General features: G+C 46.4%; 1 protein-coding gene across 1 annotated transcript; it reads right to left on the reverse strand.

The window, feature by feature from the left end:
- Positions 1 to 6509: 6509 nt before the first annotated feature.
- On the reverse strand, positions 6510 to 23790 carry STYXL2 (serine/threonine/tyrosine interacting like 2). The gene is made up of 6 exons (XM_050956965.1): positions 23649 to 23790; positions 22198 to 22323; positions 14169 to 14263; positions 13106 to 13337; positions 11037 to 11254; positions 6510 to 9739 (listed from the first exon to the last, which is right to left on the reverse strand). The coding sequence occupies exons 2-6, from the start codon at positions 22305 to 22307 to the stop codon at positions 6933 to 6935; spliced, it is 3462 nt and encodes a 1153-aa protein (XP_050812922.1). The 5' UTR covers positions 22308 to 22323; positions 23649 to 23790; the 3' UTR covers positions 6510 to 6932.
- Positions 23791 to 24915: the final 1125 nt, after the last annotated feature.

The raw sequence follows: 24915 nt of genomic DNA on the forward strand, positions 1-24915 counted from the left end.
ACTTACAGGCATGGCTTTCTGCCATCCACCCCTGTCCACACACACCATATACAGGCACTCACATTACCTGTGAGCTGGGTGCCCACTAGGATAACCAGGTAGCAAAGGTGGTAATAGGCACCTATATAGGAAAAAGCCCCAAATATCGGGATTGTCCCTATAAAACTGGAACATCTGGTCACCCTAGTGCCCACATGAAAAACAAGCCCCTGCTGCCAGCTGAGTGGCTGCTGGGCCTGAGCCTTCCCTATCTGACTTGTCTGCTCTCCCTTACTGGCTTTCCAATGGAGGGCTTCCCAGGGGTTCCCAGGGTCTTTGTCCAGGCTGGGGCCTCAGATACTGGGATTTCCCACAACAGCCCAGTCCAGCGTTCAGCAGCTTGTTGGTCTCCTTGGAGGCTGGTACTTTTGAGTCCACCCTGTCTGATTGCTGGCTCCCCTGGGCTCTCTGTTCAATCAAGAGGCCCCTTTGGCCTCAGGCAGTTCTCGTGTGAGATAGTTGGAGCCATCTCCACTGCTAAATAATTATCCATCAGCTGGTCTGTGTTGGCAAGGGACTCTGGCCAGTTTTTGAGCACTCAGTCCCTACAACAAGGGTGGGAAAACTACGGCCTGGGAGCTGCATCTGGCCCTTCAGATGTTTTAATCTGGCTCTTGAGCTCCAGCCAGGGAGCAGGGTCTGGGGCACTCCAGCTAGGGAAAGGGGTCAAGAGCTAGCCTCGCTCCACGTGTTCCTTGGCTCCGCGTGGCTCCTGGAAGCAGTGGCATGTCCCCCGCTCTGGCTCCTATGTGTAGGGGCAGCCAGGGGGCTCCACACACTGCCCCTGCCCCAAGCACTGCCTCTGCATCTCCCATGGCCAAGGAACCATGGCCCATGGGAGTTGCATGGGTGGCACCTGCAGATGGGGCAGTGCACAGAACCACCTGGCCGCGCCTCCGCATAGGAGCCAAAGGGAGGACATGCCACCACTTCCAGGAGCTGCTTGAGGTAAGCGCAGCCCAGAGCCAGCACTCCTGAGCTCCCACCCCCCATGCCCCAACCCGAGCCCTGATCCCCCTCCAACCCTCCGAACCCTCCATCCCAGCGCAGAGCACCCTCCTGCACTCCAAACCTCCCATCCCCAGCCTCACCCCAGAGCCCACGCACCCAGATGGAGCCCTCACCCACCCACCCTCACGCCCCAACACCCTGCCCCAGCCCGGAGCCCCCTCACACACCATGAACTCCTCATTTCTGGCCCCACCCCAGAGCCCGCTCCCCCAGCCAGCACCCTCACCCCCTCCTGCACCCCAACCCCCAATTTCATGAGCATTCATGGCCTGCCATACAATTTCCATACCCAGATGTGGCCCTCAGGCCAAAAAGTTTGCCTGCCTCTGCCCCACAACCAGCTGGAAGTATATGGACAAACTGCTTCACCACAATAAGCTCAGCCACCTCAACTCCAGTTTAAGTCTCCAGCTTTGGTAACCTCCAACATAGCCCTCTTAATTTCTGGGCAACCACACAAGGCCGGGATCCCCAGGGGTATTTCTCACCACAGAACATCTGTTGGAAGGTTTCGTCTGTGATGTCAAAGTAGTCAAGTAAGGCCAATTTCACCTGTGCATAGTCTTGGGCAGATACTGTATCCAGCCCCCAATATGCAGCCTGCATTGGTCACATCAGGAAAGGTATCAACAGGGTGGCCCACTGGTCAGGTGGCTATTGGACTGCCGTCATCACTTGTTTAAATGTTATCAGGAAGGTTGTCCTTAAGGCCCATCTTTGAGTTTCACTGGCATAGTGGGGCCACTAGACCCAGGCCTATAGCTCCTGGAGGGGAAGCCCCAGGGATACCTTGAGGCTGCATCAAGACCACTCTCTGTTGGATCAGTCTTTATGGCTGTTCTTGCTATTTTGCCTCTAAGTCCTGGACTAGCTGCTACTGCTGGGCACCTATTTGCTGCAGGAGTTGTTGCTACTGTTGTTGCTTCTAGTTCTTGATCATCCATTTGAGAAGACACTTTAGGTCCATGTTGCCTGATCTACCAACCCACATATATAGGTTGAGGATGTCTGACTGTCTGGGTCAGGTCAGTCAGTTCTCCCTCCTGTCCAGGGGTGGGAAGGATGCCCACATTCTCCATCAGTTATGAAAGGGTCAGCTCCCCACTGGCACTGCTTCATGGCAAGGCATGGCAACTCTCTCTCCACAGGGGTCTGCTGCCATTGGCTGCTCTGTGTCTGCGGTAGCCTGCCTCTTCCTGTGACTTGGCCCTCCAACCAGGTCACTTCCAAGTCTCTCCCCTTCCAGATTGGTCCAAAAACAAAAAGCAAGGGGAATTAACACAAACAAACTGCGTTAACAAGAGATGGAGGGGAATGCCTCCTTTTCAGGATATATAAGGATCAAGCTCTTCCTTCCCTCAGGGAGGAACCTTCAGGCAGTTGTTGTCAGGGAAGATCCTGCCTTCCCTTGGCCCTTTTCTCAGGAGCTGAGGGTTGAAGGTCTGTTTTCTTCTCATGTCTGCCCACAAGTGAGCTGTTCTGCTTCCCTTTTGATTCCTCCACCAACCAGTGCATGCCTGGCAGGTGTGACCAGGGCAGGGCTTGCAGAGCCCAGAGCACTTCCTTAACCACTTGTTGTCCAGTGCGGGCTTGTATGTTCCATCACAATTACCCTTTTCATCTTCCATACCCCTCTTGATCACTCCATCTCCTACAGACTACTCTTACCTTCTTCATCTACCATAAATCCTCTCCTTAATTTGTTCACTTCCTACAGACCTCCCTTGAATCCTTTCATCTTCCATAGATGCTCCTTGATTACAATTCCCCAATTTATCTACCTTGTACAAACCACCATCAAACATCTTGATCTCCTATACACTTTCCCCCTAACCTCTTTGTCTCCCAGAGACACTCCTCAGTTTCTTCACCTTCCAAGGGCATGTGTAACCCACACACATTCGGGGTGTGGTGTTCTGTCCCATCTAGTGGCACCAATACCACTTTGAGAGAGAGTTAAATGAGTCTACTCTACAGCCTTAGCTAACAGCCAGTTGGCTTTTGGCTCATGCACTAAGCTCCAGAGGTCCCCTGGTTTGATCCCGCCTGCCAATGATCAGGGTCTGTTGGCATTACATATGCAGAACACAGGATCATAAAAATCTCCAAAGCAGGTGTTTCTCAAATGAAAAAGATATTTGTATTTTACTTTAGTTTCACAAGCTTTCTCTTACCAAATTATGATTGTAAAACATGAGACATCAAACTGCTCAAGGCATGGGCTGCAGCATTGTGAAGTACTACGCCTCACGTGCAACTCTGTCCTGGGTGACTACTACAAGCCATGATGCAGCAGTAAGATGCCCCTAGGCACTGAGATTTTGGAGCACCCTAGATACAGTGTAATAATAAAAGCCTCCTGAGTTTTGTGATTTTGAAATACTTTGGGACTAATGCAGCTTTGGGTGCCTTCAGTTCTAGAGTACTGAGGGTACTTTAGGGTAAAATTGGCCATGTGAACCTCCCTGTCCTCCCCCCAATTCCAAAATGACAAAAGTCAAATCCTCCTGCATGCAGCAGGCATGTGAAGCTGTGCCAGAACATCAGTCCCTGTGCAAGTGGCTTCTTGCTCACTTTCACTGAAGGATTGTGGGGAGGAGGACGCTGAGGCGTTATCAGAGGGTCACAGAAAGGTAGTCTGTCTGGATACATTTTGGATACCTATCTACTCCACTAATCTAGCGCCAGACCACTGCAGTTGGTATAAAAGCCATTCCCTCAGCAATTCTGGTTGCCCGAAACAGTCTTTGTGTATCTCTCCTCTTTATCTCTGTTTAAATTCTCATCTTAAAACCTGACTTTTCTACCCTGCCTCCAGACCTCTTCATTTCTCTCCCTCTTGGTTATTGGCCTCATGACTGAATGCTTTAATATTTTCACCATGCAAGGGCTTTATGTCACTGTTTCATGTAATTTATACCTGTGAACTGGAGCCTTTCCCAACCTGCTCTCAAACACAGTACACACAATGTGTAGAGTCCAAAATCATCCCCTTCCTGTTTGGGGGTTTGGCTTTATTAACGAAGATACCAGCAATAAGAAAACAAAGTTCAGCTGTTTCTCAGGTTTCTCCCTCATGACTGCTCAGCCCACATCCTAGATTGTCTCCCCAGACAGCCATTTCCATTCCCCTTTTATACAAGTGCAGTAATAAGCCACCTACCTCAATGAGTCAGCAAAACCCACTTAATCCTTTCCCAGACGAGTCAAAATTTGCTAACAGGGTGGAGCGTTTCAGGCTTGTTATACAATCATATACTGTCCTCTGTCTTGAATAATTAAATTCTGCAGCAGCCCTGGGATTCAGTTTAAATGAAAAATGTAATCTGAATTTACTGCAAAGAAACAAAATAAGTAAAATCTGTTCCTTTTCTTATTTCCCTCCTTCTGTTATTGTTTAATCACCTGATTTTGAGAACCCCTTTCCCTCATAGATCACTGATCCTCTAGTGGTTAACCTTGTCTTGGATCCTTACTTCTAACAGATCCAGAAGTCTAATAGTTGAGTGAAATGGTTCTAAGCTTATACTGAATTTAAAAAAAGACAGACACATTTTATCATTAATTATTATGTAGATGACAGTGCTGATGTGCATGGCACCACACAGACAAGTAGGAAGATAAAGTGCATGCCCTGTGTTGCTTACAATCCATATTAGGGAGTTACCATACTGGGAAGTGATAAAATCATAACAACATCTATCTCTCAAAATCATGGAGGAAGGGAGACAAGATGAAAAGACACAGAAAGAGAAAATTATTTTTGAGGGAAGACTAGTACACCAATGACAGGTTTCTACCTGGGTTTCTGCTTATATTTAGTTTTAGGAATGCTGTTGCGGAGGTGTCTGGTGTTTCAAAATATAATCTAAATATGAGAGGGAGCAGATAATTTCAGAGTGGAGATCAGTGATGGAAGCTGGCTAAAGGTATTTTGAGATAGGATTTGAGGGAGAAATGGGAAATTTGGCTGGTGATATATTATATTATTCAGCCAAATAGTAAGTGTCTTCATGTGTCAGAGACTTACAGTGATGTACAATCCACACAAATAACTCCTACAGTGGTGTCTAGATGAGTTGTCTTGTCACATAGGACATCACAGGATTCAGCACACCATGACAGGGATTTGAACCAGAGTCTCTGAAGTAAATGAACATAGAGCATGCTAACATTAACCTAGAGCCTGATTAAAATTGCCATCTCTTGAAAATAAATGTGAAATTACCACAGAGTTATCATTCAACAGAAACAAGATTTTCTCTTTGAGCTGTTATCTTTGCATGTTGTATTTCAGCATGTATTAGTCACCCATTTGTTTATTACCAGAGATTGGTATGAGTACCACCCTTTTATTTAAGGCAATAATGCTGAAAAATAATGAAAGACACAGTCGGACTACAGACATAACAGACAGGCACCAGCTGAACTGCATACGTGCATGAGTCAAATTGAACTCAGGACCTGTCCTCCAAAATAGAGCTTTACCTTTTGAATGAGATCAGAATATCCATTATTAAGACTACCAAGCAGCCAGTAGTATTAAGTATATTTCTTCTTGTAGACCTCAAGCAACTAGCAGGAGACATAATCATATTGGACTGTGTCTAATTCCATCCAGTTGTGAGCAGTGGTATCACACAGACAGATCCATGAGTGTATTAAACTTCTAACAAGGAGGATGCATTCTTAGAACATAACAACAGCCATACTGGGTCAGACCAAAGGTCCATCTAGCCCAGTATCTTGTCATCTGACAGTGGCCAATACCAGGTGCCCCAGAGGGAATGACCAGAACAGATAATCACCAAATGATCCATCCCCTGTTGCCCATTCCTAGCTTCTGGCAAACAGAGGCTAGGGACACCATCCCTGTCCATCCTGGCTAATAGCCACTGATGGACCTATCCTCCATGAATTTATCTAGTTCTTTCCTTGTTACTATATAGGTTATGTTAGCTCTACTAGGTACATGTCAAGATCCACCACCCTAAATATAATCATTTTTAAAAGGGTCAGACACTGTCAAGTAGTAATTTCAGAGTTTGGTCTTATGCTATATACAGTATGGGACTATCCTTGAGTTTCAAAGTCGCTTTCCTCCCTGTAGTCTCAATCAATTGACAGCAAATAAATTAAGAAATCCTAAAATATAAATCCCCACAATAGCTACATTTAATGGATATTTTGTTCTGCTGCAACTACTCAGTGGAGCAAACCTTAAATGTATTGTATGCCTTAAAATCATGTTGATATTTACGACACTGATGAAGTACACACAAAAAAGCCAAATTGGCTTTTGCTTAATAAGAAAAGGAGTACTGTACTAAAAAAAAACCCCTCAATATTTTCCATATGGGAAAAGGCAATGCTGATAAGAGATGAAACCACACTGTCAAGCATCTAGAGAGATTGTTAGTTCCCCATTCCCCTATTTATAATCAAAACAAAGCTAGAAATAATGCTAGAGTGACTCTTTAATGACTCCAGAAAAGTGAAATAATCAAAACAAGACCTGACCAAACTCTTGACTTGTGGGTGCTGTCCCAGAGGGAAGAATAGCTTTACCTGCTATTGTTACTAAAATATTCTCCGGAAAGAAGTGTTTCCTAAAGATTTATTCACACCTGTGCTAATAATTTAGCACAAGCTTCTTCTTTTTGATAAACCACAAAGACTTCAAATAATTAACCTTCTTCCTCCAAGTCTGTTGATTAAGGTGAAGAAAGCTTCTTCAGGACATCAGCAGTGCCCTGGAAATCATGAAGGATGATCTGAAATATAATGATGAGTGATTCAGGTGAGACATCTGTGTCTGGGACTCCTGCTGAGGCTGGGACCCCACTTCAATCCTGATGGTGTCTTAACAACCTTGTCCTCAGTCATTCCTCTCTTCTTCGCCGGAGCTTTGCCTTAGTTTCTTCTTGCCGGCTTCTCCAGGCAGCAATAATGGCATCATCATCCATTTGTTCTTCCTTGTGGGTGCTTCGTCTGTACTGTGAGAATTGCCTTGATGCAAACCTCTCTTCACTTTCTTCCACCTTCTCTTCTCTGTCTCCGTCATCTTCAGACTTTGAAAAACTCTGAATGAACTTTCTCTTTGCTCCAAATTCTGACATGTTGGAACTAGACTCCTCTTCAGATTTTTCCAAGTGACGGCATCTGACTCGACTCTGCATTGATGGTCCTGGGGATTCAGAATCATAGGACAGCTCTGGGCTTTCTTCCCTAGAACTTGTCTCTCTGGCCTTTGTTCGTGTGAACTTGTACACTTCCTTGTCCTCTTTTGCAGAGGTGGAAGAAAATCTTGATGTGGTTCTCAGTGAATCACCTTTACACTGATAGGAAGAAGAATTGTTCACCTCTTCTCTTTGGGATCTGGAGAAGCTATACTTGCATGCTTCAGAGTCCACCTCTCTGAGAGTGGATGATCTATTGTATTTCTCTCTAGCCTTTTCAGCATGGTCATGATATGATGTCTTTTCTTCTGCTTTCAGGCCACTCAGCCACTTATCAACATTGGTCTCCACTTCTGAATTCATGGCACCAGTATTTGCAAACTGACCAGTGAAAGCAGAAGCTGGATCAGTTCTGTCAAGATCTGTTTGGAAAGGGTACCGAATGCCACCTATTGTGTTCTCTGTGTTGTCTTCGACTTTCTCTTCATCTTCTCCCTGGGTCTTCTTCTTCTTAAATAAAGTGCTGCGCTTGTTGTCTCTGACAAGCTTCTCGATTTGATAATCTGACATTTTTTCTCTCATCTCCATCTGCATCTCCTTCTCCTTCCGACTGAGCTTTTTCAGGTCAATGTCATCTGCAAAGAGGCTGTACAGTGGCTTGCTTGTTTGAGTCACCCTCATGCTTGAGCTAGACCCTCCTGCCTTCATGCTCATTGAGGGATTGGAAGACAGAATGGACTGGGTGTCAGCACCGTTCATGTCCCTCTGGCAGAGCAGAGAGCTAGCTACAGACAAACCACTCTGTGCACTGAGAAGGGAGGCCTTGTCATCATCGAGGCATCTGCCAAAGTCACCTGACTTCACGCTGGAAGCCAATGTGGAGGGTGGGTGGGACAACATCATTATCTCATTTTGTTTCTGAGCAATGGTTTCGTTAACCACACTGGCAATCCAGTTCTGAATGCTGGCCATGGATATCACATCACCTGGGCCAACTGGGATGTTGGGTAGAAGTGTAGCTGGCATTTGGGGTTGCATAGTCCCAGCACTGCTTCTGTTCTGAGGTAAAGATGAACGGTTGCTCTGCATGCTCAGTGAAGAAGCTGAATCTTCAGCACCGCTTATGGAAGGTGTTGAGGGCCAAAGAGATGACAGCGGGATACTCCCACTCATTGCACTCTCTGTCTCCCAGCTGCACAGAGACTGGCTTTCTTCCAGGATCTTTTTTGAATGTTCAAGTAGCTCCATCCTCCTCTGCTTCCTTTTGGCTGAAGCAGAATCTTCACCCTTGGCAAGCTCCACAATATCATCCTTGTTCTCATTGCCCACCCTCTTCTGGTGTTTCATTTTCCAGGCCTGGTAAGCTGTCAGGTTGACATCTGATAGATCCTTCTCTTCTTCTGTTGCCTCCTCGACTGGCTGGCTGCCATCTTCCATCTTGGGGGACACAGAGGATTCTAAATCCTTCTTGTGAAAGCCAAACTGGATTCTCTTGATCTTCCACCTTTCAAGAGGGGTCAGCTTGTCTTTGTTCTTTTTGCAGAAGTTATGAAAGGAGCTGGTATCTGAGATAACACTCTCCACATCCACATCTCTGCCCTTTCTTCCTGGCTTTGGTTCTGGACTTTCATCACCACTTTTATTCCTGGAACGGTATCTCTGAGCAGCTTCCTTCTCAATCTCCAGCAGCCTCTGGTTCCACATATCCCAGGTGCTCTCCGTAGACATAGAATCTGTGCGGCCCCTCCTCAGTCTGTTGATGCTGCTGGCTTCCAGTTGTTGCTTCAGGATTTGGATGTCAAGGCTGCTCACACTCTCCGTGTCACCCAGTTCACTTGAAGGATACGGCCTTTCTCCCACGTTGGAGACTCCATCATCCTCTCTGGGTAGCCAATAACCTTCCTTTTCATATTTTGCATTTCGACTCTGCCACTCTTGAATAATCCGTTCCACATTCTCCTCAGATTCCTCTCCTCCCTGATCTGGAAATTTTGTAGATGTGCTTTCCACATCCTGATTTGGTGGCTCTCTTGCTGGCAGGCCTTGCTTCTGTCTCCATTCCTCATACAGCTGTTCCTCCTCCTCCTCACTGATCAGACTGGGTTGTTTGGAAACCAAGCTAGCTTTTCCCATGGAGGAAGAACTCATAACACTTCCCAGAATGCTGGTGGTATCCTCTTCCTCTACCGTGATGGAGTGCACTTTGGCTCCCACAACACTCCCAGAGACCTCCACTCCAGACAGCAGGGAATGGGTCCCTGCTTCGATGACAGAACTCTGGCTGGTTGTGTCATCATCATCCCCAGGGTCTTCCTGCTCTCGTTCCTCCAGCAGCTTCTCATTGAGCTCCCTGAGCTGTTTCAGGAAGCCGTCATTGGGGTAAATGGCACGCTTCTTCCTTATAGTCATCAGGGCCTCTAAGATGGTCATGTGGTGGAAGATCATCAGGTAAGCAGCCACCAGCACAGCCGAGCGGCTGATTCCCATTTCACTGCTTACCAGGATTTTACCTACAGGTACGAAATATAAAAGTGTCAGATGCTTTCAACAACCTACAAGGTTAATCTGCAATGCACCCCAAAGGGCCTGATCGAAAGTCTATTGATCTCAATGAATTTCTTGATTTCACTGCGGTTTAGATCAGACCGATGTTAAATATTTTTTCTGTTTTATTTTCTGATTTATCTTAATTAAAATTTGAGACAATCAAAATAATACCAAGTAACATGTGTACATGTGCCACAAACTGTGGATGGGCACATTTTAAAATAAGCTAACTACAGAAATTGTATTAATAGTTTGTACTTATATAGTACATTTAATCAAAAAAAATCTCAAAGCACTTTACAAACATTAGTGACTCGAGCCTTACAATACTCTTGACTTGCTGTGTGACCTTGTCTAAGTCACTGTGCCTCAGTTTCCCCAGATGTAAAATGTTTGCACTTCTCCCATTTATCCCATGTATATCAATGTGCTATTCACTCTGAAACCCAGCGAAGCAAATCTAAAGTGTCAGCTATTTCACTATTGATATTTTACCAGAAACATTCAACTTTCCCTACTATCCCAAACTGCCTCTCACAAATTCCTACTTGCCAGAAGCCCCAGCTGCCTCCTTTTAGCTCACCAGCTTTTCCTACTGAGACCTTTTGCAATGTAGTTACATTGTCAACACAAAAATTAGCGGCACATTCAAAATGTAAGGGCAGAATAAAATTAAATGAATTTATTATGAAAATAAATAACTCAAGGGATACTGAAGACCACGGTAGAGGTAGAGGAAGACTGACTGTAGTATTCATTTTCATACTGAATTTAGTTAAGATCCGTATTTTTAATTTTAGCTGATATTGCTACAGAATTTCCAGAATGCTATACTACAGTTCCATAGAAATAACCAGGCCAGGAGATATTTTGCATAGAATTTAGGTCCAACAGGGCATGCAGGGCTTTGGCTATAACCACATAGAAATGCATTACCTGTTTTGTCTTTCAACAGCACAGTGACCCCTACTGTTCTGTAGTAGATAATCTAGCAAAGGTAAGGACTCAGCATACAGGACATAGCAGCAGATAGCCTTGAACAATAGCTCGATATTATTGCAATAGTAACACGTGATATGCTGGGCCTTATGTGGGGGCAGTGCAGAACTAGGCCTGGGGTATTCACCAGGAGCCTTCCATCTGCCATATACAATGGAGCCAAAGGGCAACTAGAAATCTGGTCCAAAATGTTCTCTGTGATGCCTCCCGCATCACTGGATTTCCAAGTGTCCAGGAACTAGCCCAGTCTCCTTATCTTACCTCTGTATGTCAGCAATGCTTCATCAAGGAACTCTGCAGCCTGATGAAAGTGTTTGGAAATGTCCATCTCTGGGAAATCATCCACCTCAATGCCCAAGTACTGGATATTCAAACCATTGTAGAAATCTGGCCCTGTGTACACACCAGTACCATGAGCCGCATTCAGGATATGAGTGATCCCAAGCCTCTTCAGGCGGCCTTTGTTCACTGCAACACTCCTCCAAAGAAGAGAAAGCAATATTAGAAGTTGGCTCCTGTTCTGAGGCTGGAGAGAGCCAGTCCATTGTCCAGGGGGCCAGCAGAGGTGGTTTTAGAAGGGGAGATATCAGTAAGAGGGTAACCATGGCTTGATTAAAATGGGAAAAGAACTGAACAGAATGAACATAATGGGGCATCGAGAGTGGCACGCCAAATTGGATTTAACGCTTTGCCAGCCCAGTGAATGCTGTGGAAGGATCTCTACAAAGCTCCTTTGCAATCTGAGGGGTTAGAAAAGGAACAGGTTTTTGGCTGAGAGGTGTGTACCAGAGCCCTGAACAACCTAAGGGCAAGAAAAGGTGCATGATATTGAAAGACGAACTCTTTAACATGTATGATTGGTGCCCTCAGATTGACCTAGGAACAGCTTAGATAGATTCCCATGTGGGGACTTTCCCTTTGTCCTTAAACTCAGGGACAGATTGGAAAAAACACTGTGTGAGGAGGATACTCTCCCAAGCTCCTGCCACAACTGAAACTCCCCCCACTCATGACTCCACCACCCACTCATGACTCCAGAATGAGATTACACTCTCAGTAGACTATGCAAATCTTCATCATATGATAGTCCCTCTCTTTTCTTGGAAGCTTTGATTAGTAATATAATAATTAACAATATTCACATGTAAGTTGCCATAGGTAGTCTTCAAAGCTGACTCCCCATTGAGATACATGAAAGAGTTCAAATCTCTTAGAGCTATTGTTTCAGGCTCTCTTCAGATTCAGGCACACAGCAGGGGATTGGTTAGACTCTGTTCACATTTTGAAGCTTCCTTTGCAATCATAAGAGCCAGAGACTCTTAAATAAAAGCTGAGATTCTGGAGCACAAAACAGTGGCTGTCAGGCAGATGTATCCAGTCACAAACTTGGTGCAACTCTTCCCAACCTGACCTCTGCTTAAAGGAATATTCTATCTGTTGGGCTGTCTCTGCTTTATAGACACTGATACGGACACACAAGTTTACCCTTTCCACCCAACCATCTGACTGCTCTGTCTCTCAAATGTCTAATGCAGATTTCAGAACTGTGAGTAGCAACACAGGCTGTCAAGATCTGTGAATGGTGAAAATGAGATAGGAGCAGGAGATAGGGCCAACTCAGCACCTGAGAGTAGGGTTTCGATCCCATTTAGGTGAACAGAAGACAAGCCCAAATGCAAGTAAGTCTAGCCCAAGAGACTGAGGTATCTGTAGATACAGTAGCCTCCCTCCCTCTATTATAAGATTAGGCAGAAGAGTAGCACCCTCTCAGTGGTCTTCTAGCAGTTATATTCAATACATACTTGAGAGATGCTCAAAGAGAAGCAAGGTGCTGCAGGACACATTACTGGTGATTCATTAGATAGCACTCTTCCCTCTTAGTGCTGAACCAATGCCTCAGCGCAATGTTAGGGAGCACTAGGCTGCTGAAGGTGCTGTCTTTTGGAAGAGCTATAAAACAGAGACTCTGGCCACTAGTCTTCAATAAATTGCATGACATTTCCCCCGTCTGGGCCAAATTCCAACTGCAGTAATTTCATTTTGCTTGCAGTTTCCTGGGTACTTTTAATTGGATATGGTGTTCTTCCCCTCCTTTCCTAAACTGTTGTGAAGTGTCAATGTGTGTGGTGCAAAAGCTGTGGTTTTTCACAGAAGTGGTTGCTTTTCAGTGCTGTGTGATCTTTGTACACATAGACTGTAAAATGTCTTTGGATCTCTGGGGATGAAAGGCATTACATGTAATAAATATTATGCTGAGGTGACTTTAGTGACTCCATCAAACCTTTCACTAGGAATTTTGTGCGATCTCAAGGACAAAAGTTCATACTCACTTTTCTGCTATAAAGACGTTGGGCCAGACTTCATCCACAGGATCCCAGGGGGACTCCAGCTTGTCCTTCATGAGTGCCCTCTGCAAGTCCATCACACACGGTGTGTTGAACAAGCTGGTGTCATCAATCTTTTCTTTAACTCGATTGTACAGGTCCTCCACCAGCAGCTGCTCTGCAGACTCCAACATCCCCGGACAAACTGAATCCACTTTGACCTCCTTTGTCTTCAGCTCTGGAATGAACTGACTGTCACTCAAAGCATGTGAAGAATTCACTATTCTTTCTCTCTGGAACAATCCTGGGGGCTTCTTAACTTTGTTGAACAGTGTCCACCCAGCCAGTCTGAAATGTGTGCATGTGTGTGCTTAGGCAGTAGCCTCAAGACAGTTAATAGGGGACTGAGCACAGTAACCTTTCCTTTCATCCCTTGTAGATCTAGGCTGGCTGTTTACAAGTGAAAAGGTGTCTGGGGCAGTCTCATTCTAATCCCAAGCATATGGGGAAGGGAGCTTGCCCAATGGTTAGAGCCAGGAGTGGTGGAAGTTCCCTAACAGTGTGTGTAGGGGGGGACCAGTGCCCAAACCAGTAACTCACCCCCTCTTTTCCCCGACACCCTGCACTGCCCTGCCCCTTCTCCCCGAGAACCTGCCCCTTGCTGGCTCTTCTCTGCCACCTCTCCACCATTGCTTGTTCTTATGGCCGGTAAAAAATCAGAGGGCATTGTCCTCCCACTTTTAAAAGTGAGGGGGCCATGGACCCCTGCCCCCTCCACCCTTGTTCCAGTGCCCCTGGTTAGAGCAGGCAGCTCTGAATCAGGACTCATTCACTGTATTCTATGACTTTGCCACTGACTCACTATGTATGTGACTTTAAGGCAAGTCTCCAAACATGTCTGTGTAATGGTAGGTAAAATGGAGACAACCTCTCTACCTCATGATGGGGCGTGGGGGGTTATGAGGCTTCATGAAAGTTTTTTTAGCACTGTAAGATTCCCCAGGTGAAAGAGGGTAACCTAGTGCAACCAAAGTCTTTCTTACTTACCCTGCCCCTTTGATTCGCTTACCTTCATTTATTATCTGTTTAGCAGCTACTGCAGAGGACAGGTGGATAGGCTCCATGAAGATGCTTTCTGTGTCTGTGTCTGATATCGCTGAATACCTGCCAGTCAATGATATTGGTATTAGACAAACACTTCCTCATCTGCCCTGCACCTCTGGTATTGCTTCCCTTCTCAACCATTTCAGAGGGAAGCAGCAGGGAAGGCAGACAGAGGACCTTATGAGGGATGGAAGGAAAGATACTCCCCCCTGGACAGTGTGACAAGTGCCTTTGGAAGAGATCTCTATCATCCAAAGGATGTCTGCAAGAAGTGGTGGTGGGGTCCTATGGGAGAGGATTTGGCATTACATGTAATATATGTAGTATAGGAGGTAGGAATTAGGGGCTATGTGGCAGCAAGTGGGTGAAAGTGAGGCCTGCAATGAGGATCTGCGGTCAGTGGAAAGAAACATCAGAAGAACAGACCTGGAGAGTGAGTTCCTGCAGGTAGGTGGGTGGGATGGGATTGTTAGATGGGTTATTCATGTGAAGGAGAATTTAAGGGTACATCCGCACAGTTAACTTTTTTGCTTGAAAATCACTTCTTATTTATCATTAGTTATAATAGAAGGAGGCGCTAGAGATTGGCTCTATAGATTAAAGAGCATCCCACTATCATGGCTTCTGAGCCCAAGCTCCAGCCCAAATGTCTACAAGCTATTTTAGCATAGACGCACAAGCCCCAGGAGCCAGAGTCTATAGACTTGGACTCTGAGACTCACTGCTGCAGGCTCCTCTTGTTGTGTAGCTGTATTACTCCTGGGGGATTTTTCACCACTGTGTATGTGCATAATTCATGTGCCATGCATATTTTTATTTTTTTCAGCAGCAAATAGCTTCTGCCAGAAAGTTGCTGGCATTCTGCCTCTTGCCCACCAGAGGGCACTGTGATGCTGAAACAGAGCAGCCACTCCTGGCCAGCCCCAGCTATGACAGGGAAGAGAAAAAGCCTTCTTCACAGCCCATGTTGGGACAGGTCAGGAGACAGACAACATGGGGCACATAGGGTTGCTGGGGGTCACAAACAGGGGCAGGGGCTGAATGGGAATGGAAGCACAGGGCCATAGGGGGAATAGGATGCAGGGCCATATGGGGGAAGGAGGGTGGTTGAATGGGGGTACAGAGGCAGATGGGGATAGGAGGGAGGGAGATGCAGGGCCACATGGGGATGAGGAAGGGAGTGCAGGGCCACATGGGGGAATGGAGGTGGCTGAGTGATGACACAGAGACACATGGAGATGGGGGAGGGGGTTCAGGGACACATGGGGATGGGGGAAGGGGCTGGCTGAAGGGGTACAGGGACAGGGGAATGGGTGTCTGAGTGGCGGTGGAAGGACAAATGTGGATGGGGTACAAGGACACATAGGGACAGGGCAGATGTGCCTGACTAAATGGGAGAAGCTAGGGATCAGTCAGGGTCTGCATGGGGGAAGTTCCCTAAGAATCCTTGTCTGACTCCCAAAAAAATTTGTTCCATACTTTTCCCATCCATACCCAACTACCTTCCAAATTCATACCCATACTTCTTCCCAGGAATTACTTCCCTCTCCCTTAGCTCCTCCATTACTCGTAACTCCCTGCATGGCTTTTGAGGGGTGTAGGAAATATGGTTCTGTACTGTAGTTTAAATGAATTATTATTCAAGAGTTCTGTATTAATATGCCTAGTAAGGAATCTATTTGTCAAAAAAAATTTCCTGAATCTTTTTTGTTGTCTGTATTGTTAGACATATTTGCTGACAGGTATTTTGAAATAAATTACCAAAATAATTAAAATTGGTATGATTATATTGTGTTAACTTGACAAATAAAATATGCAGAATTTTACAGAATTTTAAAATATTGTGAGCAGAATTTTTAATTTTTTTGTACAGAATTCTCCCAGGCGTAATGTATCCCACGTTCTTGTACCTCCCTCATCACTAATATCTGAGTGCCATTCCAGACACATCAACTCCAAGTCTGCTGCTCTGCTTTTATATGAAGGGTGGCTTCTGACTAGAGTTTGGTGAAGAATTCAGAATTATGCTGCAATTTTGGCCCTTTTTCTGTTAACAAATTGTCTGCAAACACTATTCGACTTTTATAGATGTGTTTGTTCTTCCAGATTATTTGATGGATGGTTTAAGTGATCATCTGGCAGGCTATGAATCTCTTGCAAACTACTCACCACAGTGGTTGCATCATAATTTGACATTCACAGTATGTTTGGTCAATCAAGTCACATGGTATTGTTTCTGTTCTCTGGTTGGACAATTACTAACCCCACCAACAGCTTTCATAATGGCTGCTTGTACATTCAGGACCAGATTTTCAAAGCTAATTAGGTGCCTAGTAAAAGCAGCAAAGAATCCTGTGGCACCTTATAGACTAACAGACGTTTTGGAGCATGAGCTTTCGTGGGTGAATACCCACTTCGTCAGATGCATGTAGTGGAAATTTCCAGGGGCAGGTATATATATATGCAGGCAAGCTAGAGATAATGAGGTCAGTTCAATCAGGGAGGATGAGGCCCAGTTCTAGCAGTTGAGATGTGAAAACCAAGGGAGGAGAAACTGGTTTTGTAGTTGACAAGCCATTCACAGTCTTTGTTTAATCCTGAGCTGATGGTGTCAAATTTGCAGATTAACTGAAGCTCAGCAGTTTCTCTTTGAAGTCTGGTCCTGAAGTTTTTTTGCTGCAGGATGGCCACCTTAAGGTCTGTTATAGTGTGGCCTGGGAGGTTGAAGTGTTCTCCTACAGGTTTTTGGAGGCTCATTTATCTGGCCTATACAAGAAAAAGGCAGCAGGAACCAGTCCACTGTTATTTATGTCCTGAACAACAGATCCTTAAAGCCTGTGTTGAAAGTCAAAGCACGTTTGCAAGAAGAGGCATCATACTCAGAGGACAAAAGAGAGGATGATCCATTCTTATCTTGGAGCTTGCTTTAGTTGCTTGTGGAAGAGTGAACTCCCCATTGGAGTGCCCCCTTGCAGCTGGGTGGGCATAGCAGCTGTCCCCTGAGTGCTGGCTATGGTGTACCAGGCTCTCCTCATCTAGTGTCCCCTCTTGACAGCTGCTCTGGACCTGCAGTGATCTCTGTCCATGACCCGGTGTGCCTGAGGCAGCGTTTTAGGCACCCAGTTGCTTTTGGAAATCTCACTAGGCACCTAAATACCTTTAAAAATCTGCCCTCATTTGAATACACATTTATATGAGTATTTGTGACCCATTCTCTGCCTGTGAACATTTTCGCAAAAAAAATGTGCTCCTTTGATTGTCAATGGAAAATGAATTAAAAGTTCATTAATATAATCATAGTGGTTCTGTGAACTATGTGAAATAAGTTTGGGGTCTCAATTCCATTCCCATGGGACAGGTAGCCACATAAAAAAGCCTCCATTGAAACTGCTGCTAACTGGGCTCCTTGTTGATAGTCTCAAGAGAAATGTCAAGGACAGAACAGGTCATATATACTGAGCTCCCCTCTCATCCCTGGAGGAGGTCCCTCTGGGTTACTTCCACAGGGGCTTGTATAGAGGAAGCGTATTCTGCTGCTGGTGGTGCTGTACTTGTTCAATGGATAAATAGAGAGCATCAATCTCCAGAGCTGTCAGTCCTACACCTTTCACCAGGGATAGATTTATATACAAAGAATACATTAAGGAAAGACATGCTGAGTTCACTGTGAGCAAGTAAAGGATAAAACCCCAGGGAAGCTTGTTCCCTGTGCCCCACTCTGGTCCTCAGGGCCCAGCATGGCATTGGGGTTAGACAGCTGACTGTGGAGACTCTCTCTCTCTCTCTCTCTGACTTGAATTGGTGGCTGTTTCCTCTTCCTCCATGAGAAGGCCTGGACATCACAGGCTTCTGCACGCACCAGCCTGGCTGCCAGCGGCATGGATTAAATTGGTTCCCATAATAACTGGCCATGGGAGGGTAGGTGGGCAGCATCATTCCAAACCCAGGAGCAGCTGGGGAGACTGGGGTAGGCAGAAAGGACTGTGCAGTGTGATGGGTTGGTCCAGAAAGAGTTGGAGAGTTCAGACCTCGGCTGATACAATTAGATGGAGGTGGGAAGTGGTAGAGGGCGGGGCCCACAACTGAACAAATTTTTATGATGGGAAAATGTATTTCCCCTCAGTCAAGACTTTCTGAACAGATTTTGTACGTGCTTGGTCCCCAAATTCCCCTCCAGGTTGACACCATGCATGTGGCGTCTCAGCCCAAACCAGTATTTGTGGAGAGAATCTTGATGAGCAACTACAGACAGGGAATTGAGGGGCACCCGCTCCTGTTAGCTATGCAGAGTGGGGAACAAAAGTGGGTGGGAAACCCCACAACATCTGCCGAAGAGGGATTTGCAGAAGGCTCCACAAATCTAAGTGTGATTCTGGGAATAGGGAGGGAGAAGAGCAGGGTAGTAGTCACTGCATGTAGCATGCTCCCCTCTGCAGAGCTCAGCTTTTGCTGTGGAAATCCATGTGCATGGTGGAATGTCCAGGTCTGCAGTCTGTTTGAAAGGGAGGAATGGGGCTTGACTGTTGGAGCCACAGACAATGGTATTGTCTCCAAAGGGAGCTGTGCTGCTAGGGGCACCCAGAGACCCATGCTGAGGGGATGGCTCTACATCATCAGTTCCCAAACTGGGGGACGTGAAGAAATTCCAAGCGGGGTGCGAGGCTGTGAAATGTTCATAATGAAAAAAAAATTATCAGTGTAATTTTTTTATTTTTTTATTTATTTAATAGACCAGACAATAAATTATACATATTCTGTATACATAATAATAACTATTCATAAAGTTGTCCAATTACAGGCCTATATTATTTAACTGCAATAAAGTGTTAACAATCTTCTCATTTTTGATTATGAATATAAGTAGACAAGAATAAAGGTATAACATAAAGTACAATAATAATAAAAATACAACTATAAATAAAAGTATATAACTGCAATGTTTTCAAAGTTCATACCATGAAATGCTAATTCTTTTTGGCTTTCAACATGTTGGAGTGCCATTTTGGTCGGTGGGGAGGCCGAAGAACAATGTAGAAAGCGATGGAACTTTTTAAAACTTCCTAGCTTGCTTGTGAGAGCGTTAGAGACTGTTCTATTGTGAGAGTGGTTACCTCCACCACTCACCATGCAAGACGGGCTACTTGCCAGATTGGTGGTGGGGTATATATAGAGTAGCATGAGTCCGTACATAACAGTAGTAGAAAATAAATGTTCGCGATAACTCACATTAACTTGCATCCATTATTAGTCACAAATCAGGAAAATTATTTTTATAGATTTTTTTTATTAGTATATTATGACTGCGATTAAGAAAAGGAAGTACGATGAAGACTACATTAAGTTTGGCTTCACTGTCATGGAAAAAAATGGGATTGATCATCCTCAATGTGTAGTATGCCACACAGTTCTCAGTAATGATGCCTTGAGACCTAGTCATCTTGAGCAACACTTGACAAAGAACCACAGAACTTTGAAAGACAAACCAAAAGAGTTTTTTGCTGCTAAACTTCAAAATTTAAAACACACGAAGCTGGACACTATTGGCGCTTTTCATCAAGCATCGGCCAAAGTGGTGGAAGCATCTTATAAACTGTCATTGTTCATCGCTAAAGCCAAGAAAGCGAACATAATAGGAGAAACTCTTGTGAAGCCTTGCTCGTTGAAAGCAGCTGATAGTGTGCTTGGTGCCGAAAGCAAGAAAAAAATATCAAAAATTTCACTTTCCAACAATTCCATGAAACTTTGCATGGATGACATGGTGAAAGATCTAAAACTTCAAGTTGTGGAGACAGTGAAAGCTTCTCCTTTTTTCACAATTCAGTGCGACGATACCACTGATGTAGAACAATGCTGTCAGTTGCTCATCTATGTTCAATTCATTAATGATGGAACTGCGAAAGAAGAACTGCTTTTTTTGAAGGAATTGACAACCACATCAAAGCTTTCTGATGTTGGTTAATGGTTTTTTAGGCAGGTCTTCAGTGACTCAGCTTTCTGGACAAGTCACACACGCTGTCTGTAGGTGGAAGAGAACAAACCCGTTCTGGGGTATATAGACTTTACCTTCTCCCGGCCCTGGTATGGGGACATACCCTCAGGGCGTCCTCCCTGGAGACACTGTCTTCTTGTTGCCCTCCCTGGGCTCAGACCCTTCCTAGTCCCAGCAGCCATCCAGGAACTCCTTCTTAGCTCTGCTGGTCCCTGCCCGTACTGAACTGTCTGTGATTCTGCTGCTCTTTCAGCCAGCCATGAACTCAGTCCTCTCTCTGCCAGCTCCAGGCAGCAACTGACTGACCAACTCTATCTCTGCTGCTCCTTTTTATATAGCCCTCTTGGTGCCTGATTGGCCACTCCTGCAGCCCCTTTGATTGTCTGCTTTCCCTACAGCCAACTCTAGGCCACTTCTCCTCTCTGGGATGGGGTATGGAGGGCCCTGAGGCCTCCAACAGGGAGCCGCTGGACCTAGTCCACCCCGTCACACATCTCAACAAAACAAAACCATAAAGTGACTGCACTGGAGTCCCTCGCAGGGGTGTGCTGGTGCCTCAAGTGCTTGTGTGAGTACTGCTCCTAGTGCTTGCTTCAAAGGGGAGTTGTCATGGTCCTGAGCTACTGCCAATAGGGGTTGCAGGAGTTTCTGTGCTGCTGCCGCCACTTGAACAGCTCCTTGTACATCTCCTCCTGAGAGCTCCCTTCCAGTTCCTCCAACTATTGCCCTTCTCTGACTGGCCAGCGTCACTAACCGGCAGAAAGGGAGCAGGGCCGGATGCCAGTAGGGCATATAACACTGAGAGATCTGGGTTGTCCGTGGGCCGGATTGAACCTGGGACCTCTAGAGCTTAGTGCATGAGCCAAAAGACATATGACTAGAGCTTCCTCCCCTCAGTGGTTTTGGTGCCACTAGATGGGACACAACACTGCACCCAAGAGGTGTGTGAGTTACAAGCCCTGATCCTGGGAGGGCGGCTTGTAGCCGTTTGAATGGAAGTGTCTCTGCAACTTTAACTGTGGTATTTGGTACTGCCAGCAGAAAAGGTGAAGGAGATGGTTCTGTTCAGTCTGAATGGCTGATCAGGTGAGGAGGAGGAGAGAGAGGTGGTGATTAGGTGATATTTCTACATGATTATGTTGCACATTAGCCCAGAAAATTGAATGAGTGAATACAGTAAAACGAAGCAAACATTCTAGCTGTTGCTGGTAGCAAACCTCATGGTTAAGGCTGTTTATGGAAACCGTGTATTCCCTATTTGCATACAACCACATGCCCCAAAATATCTCCTGTTTGGCAGAATCTTTTCATTGCTCCCTACTTCCTGCTGCAGGTGCAGTTTGAAAGTTTCTGGGAAATCCTGTCAGGAATTTTGTATTAAGAAGCAGGCACTTGAAAAAAAAAATCTCACACTTATTTTGACTAAGACACCTCAAAACTGGCAGAAGCCCAACTTTTGCTGCCCTGTAAGTGGCATCCTTCTGCCTTGTTCCCAGCCCTCCTGTGAGAGAGAGGCCTGAACCAAAACCCCAAATCCAAATAGCCTCAACCTCTAGGGGGTTAAAATCCACACATGGAGTTTGCAAATCCATATAATGGGTTGAATCAAAAGCCTAGGTCCCAACATACCTGGATTTTGAAAGCCAATCTGAATTTTGCAAGTTAACAGGAGGAGGGAGAGTATAAGGAATGAGAAAACAATAATGCTTCCTCCGAGTAATGCTTTTGTCTCTCACTCTCTCTCTCTCTCTCTCTCTCTCTCTGTGTGATCTAAGATGAATGAACGGGATAAATAACACATGAGCTCCATCCCCACAGCGTCTCCCCACCACCCAGTACGGCCTATGCTGGTATTCTAAATTCCTGCCTATTAGAGGAGAGGGAAGCCTGAGGCTATGATCTTGATCTGAATAAGATGGGTATGTGCGGGGTAGGGGAGGAAGGGGAATCAATTTGTTACATGCAGTCAGGAAGCCATGGCAGTCCCTGTGGCAAATGCACTCACTGGCTGGGGGAGGGACTGCGGAGGTAGCGGGCCTGCACTGCCTTCACGTCTGGTCTATCCTCTTCATCTGGTACCACCTGCTCGCTGTCTGAGTCCTTGCCGCTTGCCATGGCCAACTCTGAGGATCTGATGGAGGAGGGGAGATGGCAGGGAGAGAGAAATAAGAATACAACATAAGCACTGCACTCAGGAAAACCCCTTCAGGAGAGGCATTGGCTGCCACCTGTCCAAATTTTCCTAGGATAATCATTTTATGAGGTAGTTGTCCCAGGAAATCTCTAAGGGTGCTCAGCACACATGGCCAGCTGTGCAGTTTTATGGGCTCAGGATCATCCTGGATGTCCTGCTTTTTTGTACCTCAGAGTTGGCAACCCTAGGCTGGGCAGGCTGCAGGCAGGGCATTCCCCATGCCCTGCGGTGTAGTGGTACAACAATGATTTTGCATTGCAGACTATTATTACAGAAGTGGCATGAACACCTTCCTGGTTGGCAGGGGCTGGGAACTGTGCAGAGAAGGAGCAAACAGGCATGGAGGCCAGGAAGGAGGATGGGCCTTGGGTGGCTGTGCAGAAACTCTATCTCCTTCCACACAGCTCAGCCCTGCTAATAGACACTAGAACAGAGGTACCTGAACTGTGGGGCGTGCCCCCTAGGGGGGCGTGGAGGAACATTTGAGGGGGGCATGGCTGGGGCCAGGTCCATCCCCCACAGAGAGGCAGGGAGGGAACGCCACCCAGCTCCTCTCCTGGCCCTGGCCCTGTGCCGGGGGCTACGCACCTGGTGCCCCGGCTGCTGGCCCTGTGGCCAGTGCCCTGCTGCTGGACTAGGCCCCTGGCCGAGGCTCTGCTCCTGCCCCCAGCTGTGGCCCCAGCCTCAGCCTCCTTATCCCTCTCTGTGTCATCCCAATCCCCTGAGTCATGTCCCTGGCTCCGGGGTGGGGGTGGCATGAGGAAAAAAGTTTGAAGGCCTCTGCACTAGAAGGAGACTCATCCAGCTAAGTATGCGGGGCTGGACATGGAGACTGAAGAAAATGAGGATAGGGAAAATGAGGCCTACCCTCCTCATAACCAAACACTGCAAAGGATCAAGGCCAAACCCTTGATTCTGACCAACTCTAAACCCCAGGACTCGCCCTCAGGAGGCCTTTGCCATGAGCCAGCCTCTGCCAGTGTGCAGTGGAGTGTGTGTGTGCGTGTGTGTGGTGGGGGTGAGGGTGATATTATTTGGTTGGGAACCTGGAGAAGCAGCAGCCAGTTCCACAAGCGTCACAGAGTGACTTCTGGCTCTCACTCAGGGAGTGTCTGTCCCATTCCAGCCCCAGGGGCTCAGATATCCCTCGGCAGCTGGTCTCAGATATCAGTGCAGCCATGTCCCATAAACAAGGGCTGACGTTGCAGCCGCTCATGGAGTCGGGGAGATGGGAAGCAAAGATGTTAAGAAATGGCACTTACTGTCCGTGTCTGGAGCTCTCCTGACAGCAGAATGGTCACTCCCCGTCTTAGGCTCAGAGACGGAGCCCAGTGGATGGGGAAGGAAATTTGGCAGCGGACACAGCTAGAGCGAGAGATCAGCTGCCCTTCCTCTCTCTCTGCGACTTCTTCTCTAAGGGGCAGGACAACTGTCAGCACCAAACCTTTAGCAGCTTTCTAAATATAGGGTCTGCCCCACACTGGCTGCTGGGTTGCATGGGAAAGGAATTCAGTGCCTCATAGACAGTCCTTGGTCAAATTTTTAACTCTTCCCATACTGGGGGCTGAATCTCCTAATATTTTTTGGCTTGGATTTTCCTCTCACAGATGAGGCCCAGAGAACAGCCAAAATTCCACCAGCAGGGAGCCCCCAGATAACCGCCCCCCCCGCCCCCCGGGGCAGTCTGAAATGCTGGTGCACTCCCTAGTGCCTTGCTGCAGTGCAGCGTGTGATCAGCTGCTTCATGCTGACTGGGAACTTTGTGGTATCAGAATGGCTCCCTCTCCAGTAGGGCTCACATGGGGGTGAATGGCAGTTTCCCTTTTCCTCTTGCTTAACAAGAAAATCTCCATATCCAATCCTTTCACGGGTTCTCACAACATATTTTTTGGTGGCTTCAGAGTGCAGCCATCAACTCTTGCTGGTGGCTGCTCTGAGAATTTTTCCTAAAATACTTAATTAACTTTAGGAAAAACAAATAAATATGCACATATACAAGCCCAGATCATGGTAATTTATGTATGTAGGATTTTTTTGCAGACTCAATAATAAAAATAATGTATGGTTGTCTCTATTCTTTACTGGACCTAAGCAGAACAGAAACAAAAATAAGGTGCTTTGCATGTTTTGAGTTTTTTTTTTTAGATTGCTAGTTAGTAAGTCTGCTCCTGCGAAAAATGATATTTGTATATTTGTTAATATCGCTTTTCACAGCAGACTTACACAGCCCTGGCATGCTGGGGGACAAATTAAGCCCTGGATGAGGAGGTGGGTAAGAAGGCAGGGGGACCAAGGGCAAGGGGAGGCTGGAGGAGGCAGTGGGGGTTGAGGTGATGGTGGGGGGGTGAGTCCAGGGATGGAGCCCAAAACCCTGCAGCTGGAGGACACAGCCCACTGCCATGTGGCCAGAGCCTGCCACTGACCACCCCAGAAGCCTGAAGCCCCAGCCCCACTGCACCTGTGAAGGTGGGGAACTCACACTGGTTGCTTGCTCCTACAGTGTTTGTGGCTCTGGACGGGGTAGGGACC

The sequence above is a fragment of the Gopherus flavomarginatus genome, chromosome 1 (genome assembly GCF_025201925.1).
Source record: "Gopherus flavomarginatus isolate rGopFla2 chromosome 1, rGopFla2.mat.asm, whole genome shotgun sequence".
Classification (NCBI taxonomy): Eukaryota; Metazoa; Chordata; order Testudines; family Testudinidae; genus Gopherus; species Gopherus flavomarginatus.